Consider the following 13,667-nt stretch of genomic DNA (forward strand, 5'->3'; position numbering starts at 1 on the left):
TGTGCCTGGTATAGAACCACAACGCCTTCCATTGCAAAACAAAAAACAAACAAAAAGGCAGTTTATCTTTATTGGTTTATTACACATAGTTGTGGTTGTTTCTGTAAAGATCCTGGTCCTGTGCGTACTTGCATCAATATCTTCCAATGTTAATGGACTTGCACGCCCTCATATACAAAAATGATCAAAAGAAAGTTTGGCGTATTCACTGGAAGAAGAAAAAGGGAATTTTGCATTCACCCATATTACAAAGAAAAAAGTTTTATGTGACTTTTTTAAAAAAGGAAGCGACTTTATACTCATTAACGCAGCAGAGTTTGTTGCTTTTTCAGACCTTGGTGCGACACTGCCCACTGTTGAGCACCCGGCCGGCCAGCTAGCTAGCTGAGCAAGTTAAGCAAATATTATCATTATTCTGTCATAATCCGCAAACGCGCGCCCTCTGGCGGCCAGGATGAGCGACGGCGATGACGGCTGCTCTGGGGTTTTTGAAACGGGCGAAGACTGAAAGTGGGCGGGTTTCTGATGGAGGCGGGGCCCAGTCCTTGCTGCTGCAGCCGCCTTCCTATTGAGTCAGAGGCGCGTTGCGAGCTGAAAGCGATTGTAACAAACAGAAGCCCGAAGAGCGAGCTAGGCGGGCGTTCTGATTAGCGCGCTGGGACAAAGTAAAAGAATCTCGGGAGGCTGAACGTTCCAAAGAAAGTTACATTCCAGGGTCGGAGCAGCAGCAACAAGCGGCCGCCCGGGGGGCACTTTCTCACGGAGGCGGTGGGTCTTCCCAGCCCTTGTTGAGCGAGGGCGAAGAGGAGGAGGCGAAGGACGAGGGGGGGTTTCAAACTGGGGGCCGAGAAAATGAATCGGAGCTTTAATAAATCTCAGAGTCTGCGGTATTTTGGCTACAGCGCGGTGGAAGTGAAAAGTAAGGTAAGGACAGAAGGAATAGCTACTTGCAGCCCGGATTAATCTTCCTCCCTCCCCCCCCACGCCTTCCAGTACCTTTCCCCCACCTCCTCTAACTTCTTTTTAAAATGAATGCAGACCCCCATCTCCTTGCATCCTCCCGCCCTCTCCCCTTATGATGCTTTGTCTTGCGTCTGAAAAAAAACGAGATTGCTCTAGTTTTCCACCGGAGGGAAGTAACTTACTCCGGCAGCAACTTCTTTTTTCCCTTTTAAACGTGTCTGCGTCAATTTATGAAAGAATATAAGGGAATATTCTGCCCGCCAGCCCCCCCCCCTTGACTTGCTATGAAACACATGTTTTCCCTTCTCTCTCCACCATAGGGGACGTATCCCATAGCAACTTGTCCCGAGATCTCTAGGGCGCTTGTCGTGAGGGGTGGGTTTACGTCTCCGCCTGGACATTTTCCGCAGATTTTGTTTTTGTTTCAATGTGGCTTTGGGGGCGCCTGGATATTTAATCTCTGGCTTCATCGGCTTGCTGGGATCAGGCGGCGATCGCGGCACGTTTCTTGCTGGTGGGCCGTTCACAACAAAAGGGCTTTCCAACTAGGGCGGCGGGAGGTGGGGTGGGGGGAGCTCGGGTGGAAAGAGAAGCAGGTTAGGCTCGCTCCGATCTGGATTAGTGAACCTCAAAAGAGGAGGGCCGATTGGAGGGGGATGCTGTTGCCGCAAAGTCCCCCCACCCCCCACTCCTCCCCCACGCGCTCGCGGTCGAGTTAAACTTGATCGCCACTCGCGTGGGAGTGAGTGAGTGAGTCCAGTCCCTGCAAAACGCTCGGCTGCCTCTGCTTAACGTTTCCCATTGTTCCTCCTTATGGAAGTACTTCGAAACCTTTGTGTTTTGGTTTGAAAATATTGCCGTGGACGCGGGAAGGGACGGCTGGACTGCAGACACAGGGGGTTGGGGAGAGAGAGCTTTATTTCTCTCCCCTGAATGCAACCCTCTGGACTTCTCAAGAAACGCCAAGCAGCCTGCTGCTAAATCCCATACTGGCCCTCTGGAATCTGCTCCTGGCCCTGTCGCTGCCTTGCAGGTCTTGAGCTCTGCGAACTCGCTCTCTTTCATTCGTGTTTAAACTTGTTTGGAGAGTAGTAGACTCCCTTTCTCCCTCTCCCTTTTCCCGGTGCCACCTGATCTCTCAGCTCTTCCTTCGTCGCGGGGGGGGGGGTGAGAGGAGGAGGGGAAGTGCTTGCGCGTTACCAAACGTAGTCTTCACGTTTTTGGTGTTTCCCGCTGAAAGGACACAACTCTGACTTTAAGTGCAGTCGCATCTGTTTGCACTACTACACCCTCTCAATCTGTCCGCCCCGCCCCACCCTTGCTGTCTTTTGGAAGAGGCCTTTAAGTAAAGGCTGCCTTTCTTGCCCTAGGACGAAGGTGTAAGCTTGTAATGAGGGATATATTACAGGCATCTGAAGTCTATGCTTGGAATTCTGCTTCATAGTTCCAAGAGCTTCCGGTTTCCAGATAAATCAACCAAGGGATGGGAGGGGACCATAACATAAGAAGAGGCTTGGTGAATCTTCCAAAGGTCCATCTAGCCCACAGATGATGTTTGCCTACCCTGCACCAACCATTAGCCCCCATCAACATGGCCAATGATGAGTGATGATGGAAGATGTCGTCAAACAACATTTGGAGGACCATAGGTTGCCTGTCCCTGATCAGTTCCATAAACCAGCCAATCAGGTGTTAGCGGTGAAGGCAACAACTTTTGCCCCATTTTATGCTCTTCGCCTTTGGTATTCAGAGGCATATTGCCTCCCAACATGGATGTTGAATTTAGCTGTCATTGTCAATACAGTGGTACCTCGGGTTAAGTACTTAATTTGTTCCAGAGGTCCGTTCTTAACCTGAAACTGTTCTTAACCTGAAGCACCACTTTAGCTAATGGGGCCACCGTGCCGCCAGAGGACAATTTCTGTTCTCATCCTGAAGGAAAGTTCTTAACCCGAGGTACTATTTCTGGGTTAGTGGAGTCTGTAACCTGAAGCGTATGTAACGAGGTACCATTGTACCCATTGATGGAGATACCTGTCATGAATTGTCATTTTAGAAGCTATCTAATATAGTGGCCATCGCCACATCCTGTGGCAGTGAATTCTGTAAGTTAGCTAGGCGTGTGAAATAGCACTTCCTGTTTTCATGTGTACAGATAGATGATTTTGGCGAGGGACTCAAAGTTCTAGTAGTATGGGGGGGAGTAAGAATGCATTTTGGCTATCTTCTTCTTCTTGTTGTTGTTGTTTAGTCGTTTAGTCGTGTCCGACTCTTCGTGACCCCATGGACCAGAGCACGCCAGGCACTTCTGTCCTCCACTGCCTCCCGCAGTTTGATCAAACTCATGCTAGTAGCTTCAAGAACACCATCCAACCATCTCATTCTCTGTCGTCCCCTTCTCCTTGTGCCCTCCATCTTTCCCAACATCAGGCTCTTTTCCAGGGAGTCTTCTCTTCTCATGAGGTGGCCAAAGTATTGGAGCCTCAGCTTCACGATCTGTCCTTCCAGTGAGCGCTCAGGGCTGATTTCCTTCAGAATGGAGAGGTTTGATCTTCTTGCAGTCCATGGGACTCTCAAGAGTCTCCTCCAGCACCATAATTCAAAAGCATCAATTCTTCGGCGATCAGCCTTCTTTATGGTCCAGCTCTCACTTCCATACATCACTACTGGGAAAACCATGGCTTTTACTATACGGACCTTTGTTGGCAAGGTGATGTCTCTGCTTTTTAAGATGTTGTCTAGGTTTGCCATCGCCTTTCTCCCAAGGAGCAGGCGTCTTTTAATTTCGTGACTGCTGTCACCATCTGCACTGATCATGGAGCCCAAGAAAGTAAAATCTCTCACTGCCTCCATTTCTTCCCCATCTATTTGCCAGGAGGTGATGGGCCCAATGGCCATGATCTTCGTTTTTTTGATGTTGAGCTTCAGACCATATTTTGCGCTCTCCTCTTTCACCCTCATTAAAAGGTTCTTTAATTCCTCTTCACTTTCTGCCATCAAGGTTGTGTCATCTGCATATCTGAGGTTGTTGATGTTTCTTCCGGCAATCTTAATTCCGGCTTGGGATTCATCCAGCCCAGCCTTTCGCATGATGAATTCTGCATATAAGTTAAATAAGCAGGGAGACAATATACAGCCTTGCCGTACTCCTTTCCCAATTTGGAACCAATCAGTTGTTCCATATCCAGTTCTAACTGTAGCTTCTTGTCCCACATAGAGATTTCGTAGGAGGCAGATGAGGTGATCAGGCACTCCCATTTCTTTAAGAACTTGCCATAGTTTGCTGTGGTCAACACAGTCAAAGGCTTTTGCATAGTCAATGAAGCAGAAGTAGATGTCTTTCTGGAACTCTCTAGCTTTCTCCATAATCCAGCGCATGTTTGCAATTTGGTCTCTGGTTCCTCTGCCTCTTCTAAATCCAGCTTGCACTTCTGGGAGTTCTCGGTCCACATACTGCTTGAGCCTTCCTTGTAGAATTTTAAGCATAACCTTGCTAGCATGTGAAATGAGTGAAATTGTGCGGTAGTTGGAGCATTCTTTGGCACTGCCTTTCTTTGCGATTGGAATGTAGACTGATCTTCTCCAATCCTCTGGCCACTGCTGAGTTTTCCAAACTTGCTGGCATATTGAGTGTAGCACCTTAACAGCATCATCTTTTAAAATTTTAAACAGTTCAGCTGGAATACCATCACTTCCACTGGCCTTGTTATTTGCAGTGCTTTCTAAGGCCCATTTGACTTCACTCTCCAGGATGTCTGGCTCAAGGTCAGCAACCACACTACCTGGGGTGTACGAGACATCCATATCTTTCTGGTATAATTCCTCTGTGTATTCTTGCTACCTCTTCTTGATGTCTTCTGCTTCAGTTAGATCTTTACCACTTTTGTCCTTTATTATGGTAATCTTTGTACGAAATGTTCCTTTCATATTTCCGATTTTCTTGAACAGATCTCTGGTTCTTCCCATTCTGTTGCTTTCCTCTATTTCTTTGCATTGCTCGTTTAAGAAGGCCTTCTTGTCTCTCCTTGCTATTCTTTGGAAATCTGCATTCAATTTCCTGTATCTTTCACTATCTCCCTCGCATTTTGCTTGCCTTCTCTCCCCCGCTATTTGTAAGGCCTCGTTGGACAGCCACTTTGCTTTCTTGCATTTCTTTTTCATTGGGATGGTTTTAGTTGCTGCCTCCTGTATAATGTTGCGAGCCTCCACCCATAGTTCTTCAGGCACTCTGTCCAGCAAATCTAATGCCCTTTTGTGTGCTTGCATGGCATGCCTGCTATGACAAGTTTGCTAGAGTTGCCATATTTCAAAAAGTGAAAATCTGGATACAAAAGTTGTTGAACATTTTTTTGAAAAGTTGCTGTGCTTTTTGCAGTGGGGGGGGGGTTGTGGCAAAGTTTGAGTTTTTGAGCTTTTTTTATGCAAATCATCAAACTCTACACTACTGACATGGGCTGACATATGTCTGGACTTTTCCTGGACATTGCAGTGATTTCTGCCCAGACGCTTTCAGGGGACTGAATACCAGCTATGTCTGGAAAATTCTGGACGTATGGCAACCCTAACTTAGCATCATTACATCCCAAAGCCCCTGTTCAGGCAGGGGAGGCAGCTATCCTTGAAACAACATGAGACCAGATTTGCCCTCTGCTTTTGTCAGGAGTTGTGCCATTCCAGGCAGCTTATCTATGACAAATGTGTGTGTGGTTGTGAGACGTATGTTAATGAACTACACAAGCCAGGTGGAGTAGCCATGGCCCTCTCTAGGTGTTGCCGGACTCCAGCTCCCATCACCCCCAGGCATTGTGGCCAGTAATTGGGGAAGGATGATAGGAATTGTAGCCCACCAACATCTGGAAGACCTTCTCTTTCCCAAATCACTCTAGCCTCACCTTATCTGTATTCCTACAGCTACCTTACTTTCCCGCCCACTTTTCTTTCTTTATTTCTCATTCTTTATTTTATTTTTTTATTTATTTATTCTTGGCTTTGCCTTCCAAACTTGCCTTGCGTGTGTAAGATCCACAGCAATACCTTTGGGTGGGGGTTGCATCGCCTCTGTGTTCTCAGCAGCTCATAGCAAAATGTTTAAATCAATGTTAGATGGTGGCAAGAGTCCTTCTGTGGACAATGCATGCTGAAATTAGAAAGAGCTGGATTTTAGTTCCTGTTCTGCCATTGACTAAGCAAACTCCTCACTGGTTTGCCCACTTTATTTGGTCATTTAAGGGGGGGTGCACTAAGATATGCCCATGTTTGTTGGACTCTTTCACACCCATCAGTGTTGGCCAACAAGGCCAGTGGACAAGGATGATGGGCGTTGTAACCCAACAACCTCTGGTCAACCACAGGTTCCCCATCCCTGTTGTGAAACCAACAGAGGCCTCTGGGTATTGTATCTTTCTATGTTAGGGATGAGTTGCTTTTCTTTGTTTCAAAATTATGGGTGCTTGACTTTACTTTGGGTGAAATATAGAGAACTGGGGAGGCTGCCTTGCACCCAGCCAGACCATTGGTCCATCTGACAGAGGTACTTCCGTTCCATTCTTGGAGATGCTGGGGATTTGAACCTGGGACCGTCTGCATACAGAGCAGATGTTCTGCAACCGAGTTGCATGAAATAGCCAGCTAGCTGCCTTCCCCCTTCATATTCCAATAAAGCTTGTATTTCTCTCAATGGTCTTAGTATTCTACATTTAGAACACAGAGTTCTGAAACTTCATTGCAGTGCAAGCTCTGATAATAGGCACTAGAAAGGCCATGCTGTCAGAAGTATGAGCTGTACTTAGCATCCTTTGAATGAACTGTTCTGAAGGAATGAATTGGTTGTGTATATGTAAATACTAGTCCTTAATCCCTGTCAGCCAGACTAGTTTGCTAGTATTCATACAGACAATCTGATATACAGTACACATAAAGTATATCTATAGGTAACAGACTCTTTTGGCTGCTTTGTGTTGCTGCCTATTAAACGGAAGTGTTTCATAATGATATAGTAACATTTTTAGTGATACAGTGGTACCTCGGGTTACATACGCTTCAGGTTGCGTACGCTTCAGGTTACAGACTCCGCTAAGCCAGAAATAGTACCTCGGGTTAAGAATTTTACTTCAAGATGAGAACAGAAATCGTGCTCTGGCAGCACGGTGGCAGCAAGAGGCCCCATTAGCTGAAGTGGTGCTTCAGGTTAAGAACAGTTTCAGGTTAAGAACGGACTTCCGGATTGAATTAAATACGTAACCCGAGGTACCACTGTACAGTATAGACCCTCAAGGGATGCGGGTAGCGCTGTGGTGTAAACCACTGAGCCTTGGGCTTGCTGATCGGAAGATCGGCGGTTCAAATCCTCGCGACAGGGTGAGCTCCTGTTGTTTGGTCCCAGCTCCTGCCAACCTAGCAGTTTGAAAGCACGTCAAAGTGCAAGTAGATAAATAGGTACCGCTCCGGCAGAAAGGTAAATGGCGTTTCCGTGTGCTGCTCTGGTTTCGCCAGAAGTGGCTTAGTCATGCCGGCCACATGACCTGGAAAAACTGTGGACAAACATTGGCTCCCTCGGCCTGTAAAGCTAGATGAGCACCACAACCCCAGAGTCGTTTGTGACTGGACTTAACTGTCAGGGGTCTTTTACCTTTACCTTATAGACCCTCAAAGGCAAGGTTTGACTGTTGCAACACTGATGGTGTACCATTCATGTTAACTCCTTTTCAAGAGTATTTGTTTGACCAAGTACCTGAAGTAGTTATTAACCAGCAGCATACCTCCTGTGATATGTGAGAATATTTGTTTTCCAGTCATACTCAGAAGTACATACAGGTTACTAGATGTAAGAGAGCAGCACACTCTACACAATCAGTTACTACTGGTGGTATTCTGTCACTTAACATTGATTCCTAGGACCGTTATTGTTACCATCAATTACACTCAAGTTGTATATTAGAGTAGCAATCATAATATATTGAGTGCCTTGGTGGTGGAATGCTTTCCCATTAGACATGACTACAGGACTAATGAAGAGAGAATGCTACGGATGTTTGTTTTTTAAAACCATCTATGGCATGAGGTTGTGACATAGGCTCTGTGAGATTTACCTGGAAGGCAGGGCAGAGGTTGTTAGACAGCTAAGGAAAAATGTTGTTTTGACCAAGAGTAACATACTTTTGGATGATTAACTCCACACAACTACATTTCTAGAAAATTGATTGATTGTGACGATTAGCGTCCATGTTCTCAGGTCTTGCTCCAGGCAGAGGTAATGTTCCTTACTAGAGTCTTGAGAAATATTTAAGTAAAGAGGCTGCCGGACATAATAAACAAAGTATCTCCAAAGTGTGTGCCGCCTCTACTTTGATATGAGAAGGTACTTCAACATGTAGACACTTTCATTGACCACGATCCTTCTGGTAGTGATGCTTAGCCTTTACTCCAGGCAGTGTTAGAAACTCATATATATAAGCTAGGCACCAAATGGCTCCTTAAACCAAGGTGTACAGTCACCTAAATGGAATGTCTAGTTGCCATTTTGGGGCAAGGTGGCTCAGAGGTTGTTATTTTTCAAACGATGGATCGACTGTGATGAATTCTCAGTGAAACATCTAGCTACTTCAGATGACAACCTTGAGCTAGGTGAAGAATGTTGGGAACTTAAAGAAGAAAAGCCACTTGATCCAGGGACAGTCCACATATATATTAGCCTAGTCCTACCTCTTTTTCCTAATGGTGATTCCTGCTCATGCTCAAGCTGCACAGAAAAAGCAATTTGGTTCCAGAAATTCATTATGATTGTGCATGTAAAATATAACTGATAGAATTCTACAGAATGGGCTATTAGTGTGTGAAAACAATCTAGATCCAATGATCCCCAGATGGTGGAGGTGTCAGGTGGCATCCTGGCTCCCAGGCATCTTCACTTGGTTGCTAGTGGTTGAAAGCCAGATGCAAAATGCGCCTGGCGCCTGGCTAATTTCAAACACAGACTCCAGGACCGTTAATGTCGACCAGAGATGGGGAACCTATGGCCCTCCAGATGTTGTTGGATTCCCAACTCCCATCGTCCCCAGCCAGCATGGTCAGGGATGATGGGAGTTACAAGCCTCCAGATGTTGTTGATCCACACAGCCTGCTACAGAAAAGTTGTGTTTAGGCTCCTTTGTACTGAATTGCTGTATGTCTTGATGACCTGCAGTTGAATGTCTGAAATGATTCTCTTGAATCAAAAGTTACCGCATTTGTGGTGATGTGATGAGATGTATCAGCACAGGGCCCATGCGCACATGCAAGTCATCAAGTGACAAATATACAGTGCTTAAGTTTGTGCCTCTGAAATCCTTAATTGCAAAAACTGCTGTCCAGTAAAGAAGAAAATGGCTTCTTCAGCTCAGGAGGCATGTTATCATTAAAGTACATATGGTTTTAATCCACATAGTTGTGTGTTGGTGGTGTTTAATTCACTGGTTTGGAGTGGCATGTGAAACTTAAATATAGTGCTTATATTTAAAATATGTCAAGGTGGATATTCAGCAGTGATGAAAAGGCTTTTCACTGCTTGGTGCAGATGCCTTGAGAGTTGCGGAAATTTTGAACTTGTCTTTTTAAGTTCATGTTACTAATTTTGTCAGGTATATAACAGATGGTCTTCCATATGCCAAATGGCGGATTAGCACTGAAATTTACCTTACTTGTGGGAAAACTGTAACAGTTATTTCTTATTTAATTGAGAGACAAAGTCAGCATTTTTGTAGTAGGTGATGAGAAAGTTTCACGGTCTCACTTGGACTGGTTGGGTTGCAGCTTTATTCTGCGCATACTTGCCTGGGAGTAGGTAGCACTTCCTGCTGAGTAATCTGACTGTGTCCAGACACGCATACGACTGGGCTGTTCCATCTCCAAAACAAAATGTTAAGTAGAGCATGGTAGTTCTGTAAAATACCAAATATGATAACTCTCTTGTGAGAAGAGGGCGCCTCATCAAGTTTTCTTTCTTCTTGAGGGAGGTGTTCATGTTCTGGAACAATAAACCTATAGTAACTCAAAGGGTTTGTGTTGGAATCATTACTCCAGAATCCTGTTTGGAAGCAGCATTAAGTAGATATGATTGGCAGAAATGTGTTTCTTCTAAAGTGCTTGGCCCCACATGCATTGAGTGTGTCTGTCTATCTTTAGGTCTTTATTCAGCAGTAAGCTGAGTATACAAGAGTGTTGAACCCTTCACACACACACACCCCGATTTTCCTGGAGAGTGCAGTTGGGGAGGCAAGAGTTACTCTCCCCAATCCTGAATTTATTGGGGGCACCCCAAGGAAAACCTCTGGGTCTGTGTTGGTGACCTATGAAGTCAGGTTCCCGTTCTTGTTTTATATGTAAATGGGATGAACACATGAATGGTGTCTCCATTGCGTCTAGTTTGGCCTTCTATTTGTAGGGGGAGATGGTAAGAATGGATGTTTCCTTAAATTTAGAAAGGTTTGTTCAGGGCACATTGTGACTTAGGGTAGGCACTGAGGGGAAACACTTTGGCTTCAGCTGTATTGTTTGAATATTTGCTTCTTGCTATTGAATTTCGACTTGTACGCAGCACTTTTTAGCGCTTGGAAAAGCAGCTCATAATTTATGAACAAATAACATCTCATTAGGACTTGGCAATCCATCTGTAAGAATGCGTCGAGCTAGTAAGGTATCTGTTGCTCTACATTGCTTCCTGTCTGACTTAGGTGGACATGGGTGTCTTGCTAATGAAGTGGGCAGCTGTTTAACCACACAGGACAAGTGTGTCTCAGCTCTGTTTTGCAAATACCTCCACCTGCAATTATTCTTAGCCCAGATGGCCTGAAAGAGAAAATAGCCATCTTACAGGTGGCATGTACTTCCCTGCCTAGTGGCTATTCTTATCTGCCATAGGTGGGTAGCTGTTTGCAAGCATGATCCTGACCAACTTGGCTAGACTGCTCTAGATCAAATGCAGCTCAAAATGTCACTTGGGGTGTGCTGTTCTTTCCGGCTGATGCCTGTGCCGTCATCCTAAAAAAAATAAATGGATCAACTCATCTTTTATGTTGTAAGCACCAAGACTTGTGAAAACCTGTCTGGGAACAAGAAAGTTGAGAATGCAAACTCGTGTTTTCTTGTTTATCCTCCAATGCTTTAGCCTAGAAGAAATTGGTATGAGTGGGCGCAGTCCTGCATCCTGGGCCTCCAGATGTAATCAGGAACTTTGTTTATTTGAAAGGAGAAGAAATGACAAACCTGGTAGGGGTAGAATGTTTCCAGCACAAAAATGTCGTTTCTGCAAGCGCACTCCTTGGAGACTAGATTTGTTGCCACCTCTATTGTGGCCTCTTGGCAAACAGGAGGCACTTTGGGTCTCCTCCCAACCTCGTTCCAGGTGTAGATATTTATTTCCCTCACCCCCCTTGTTCCTGATGTGGATATTCACTCTCCCCTTCTTCCCTAGCAGGGTGTGGCAGCACCATTTTGTGGTTCGCCTCAGCTACCAAAAGGTCTTGGTTCATCCCTAGCCTGCCTCCATCTGTTTTCAGATGGACACACTGCAGGGTAATGCAAAATCAATGAGCTTTTATTTTCAGAATGAAGCCAGTTTCTCAGGAAGCACTTCTTGGGATGCAAAATATAGGCGATAGATCTAGATGGTACATGGACTGTGTAGAAAACGACAAGTACTTGGTCTCCGTTGGTTCTCGAATAAGATGTGTGTATGCAGCCCGAGTCTTTTTATCAGGGAACTATGAAAGGTGGCAAAATCCATGTTGGTTTGAAGTGCTTCTTGATAGAGGTAATTAATAGTTCATAACTGCAATGCTTGGAGAGATATTTCAGTCACTAACTTCTAGATTCCTAAGTCATGGGATGAGCTTTGTGTTCTGGGGTAAGCGACTACAGATTCTTGCATTGTCCTCTGCAGATCTCTTGAGATTGTAAAGGTAAAGGGACCCCTGACCGTTAGGTCCAGTCTTGACCAACTCTGGGGTTGTGGCGCTCATCTCGCTTTATTGGCTGAGGGAGCCGGCGTACAGCTTCCGGGTCATGTGGCCAGCATGACAAACCCGCTTCTGGCGAACCAGAGCAGCGCACGGAAACACCGTTTACCTTCCCGCCAGAGCAGTACCTATTTATCTACTTGCACTTTGACATGCTTTCGAACTGCTAGGTTTGCAGGAGCAGGGACCAAGCAACAGGAGCTCACCCCGTCGCGGGGATTCGAACCGCTGACTTTCTTATCGGCAAGCCCTAGGCTCTGTGGTTTAGACCACAGCACAAGATTTCAATCAGTTGGGCTGGAATTTTGGAACTGTGAGTATGATGGGGAAACCTGCGGCTCTCCAGCTTTTGTTTTCCAATGTATTTCTTATCAAGTGTAGCATGAGACATTTTTATTATGAAACCACTGATTTAGATCAACATTGGAGGCACAAGAGTCTGGGTGTTTCAGTTGCCACATCAGTAGAATGTCCTCCTTACTTTACTTCCTGTTTTTATCACTGTTAACTTTTTGTTGCCTGGTGAAAGTATAGCTTTTTTTTAAAGGGTCCAGCTTGAGTATTCTTGACCTCTTGGACTTCTGTGGAAGACAGGCAGGGCACAAATCTTTTAAATATATATTTTTTCCTAAATAGGAAATCTAATTCAGCTAGGGCAATGAAAAGCATGCACTATAAGACTGCATCTTTCCTAGTCCACATGGCAGCTCCTATTTTTTCCCAGCAAGTTGTGTATCCTGTATTTGTATGCCTTCCTGTGATGATAAAAGTTTGGGTTGCTTAGTTATACCTGACTTTGGTTATCTGTTTCTATTGTGGCTAGAAGACTTGCTCATAGGCGCCGACTCCATGGGGCTTGAGGGGGCCCGAGCCCCCTCAAAAATTCGTTTGGGGGGGCTCAGCCCCCCCAATAATCTCGGGCGGCGGTGGGCGCGTCCGCGGCTTTTATAGGGCGCCCGGCGCGCACCAGCTCGATAACGGGCACCGGCGCGGCGGGGGGCGCCGGGCCGGGGGAGGGGGGCGGCCGGCCTGTCTCCTTGGCAACCCCATTGAGCAGCGCCGGCTCCCCCGGGAGGGCCATCCCCCCGCGCCGCCGATCGCCAACACCGCCGACGCTGTGGCTGCCCGAGCCCGAGCCTGAGCCTGAGCCCGACCCGGAGCCCGAGCCCGAGCCCGAGCCCGAGCCCGTCAGTCAGTCAGTCAGTCAGGAAGGAAGGAAGGAGAAATGGGGAGGGAGACGAGGGAGGAAAATTGCGCGCAGGGTGAAGAAAGGAGAAGGGCGAACGAGACGAGCTTCCAACCCAAAAAAGGGCTGGAAGACTGGGAGGATGCAGGATCGGGAAAGAAAGCGACGCCTTCCCCGCCCGCGACGTCGCCCGCTTGTCATTGGCAGCGCAGCGGGCGCCCAGAGGGGCTGGGCACCGGCGCAGGGCCGCTCCGCAGCCGCGGAGGACAGCTGCGCGGCTAGCAAGGTGTGCCGCGTAGAGCGCGGCCCTTGTGTGGCCCGGTGGCCAGGCAAGCTTGGGCGGGGACCCCCATGCAAATCTAAGACGGGAGAAGAGGGCAGAGCAAAGGGGGTCCCTTCCCCAACCTCCGGCTCTGAGACTTCCCTGAGCCCCAGAAAAGCGAAAGGATTTTCTCTTCTTCTTTTTTTATAAATATTTTATTAAGTTTTCAAATACAAAGTTAGAAACATACACTGAAGAAAAAAGT

At 46.5% G+C, this 13,667-nt stretch overlaps 1 protein-coding gene across 1 annotated transcript in view; it reads left to right on the plus strand.

The window, feature by feature from the left end:
* The first annotated feature begins 449 nt into the window (after positions 1 to 449).
* The window catches only part of PARD6G (par-6 family cell polarity regulator gamma), an 86,799-nt gene continuing 73,581 nt past the window's right edge, over positions 450 to 13,667 (plus strand). The window contains exon 1 of the mRNA XM_082235024.1: positions 450 to 924. Coding sequence (XP_082091150.1) covers positions 853 to 924 — 72 coding nt within the window. The 5' untranslated portion in view covers positions 450 to 852. The remainder of the gene's footprint in view (positions 925 to 13,667) is intronic.

Source organism: Podarcis vaucheri, assembly GCF_965113315.1.
Source record: "Podarcis vaucheri genome assembly, chromosome: 8".
In the NCBI taxonomy this organism is placed as follows: domain Eukaryota; kingdom Metazoa; phylum Chordata; class Lepidosauria; order Squamata; family Lacertidae; genus Podarcis; species Podarcis vaucheri.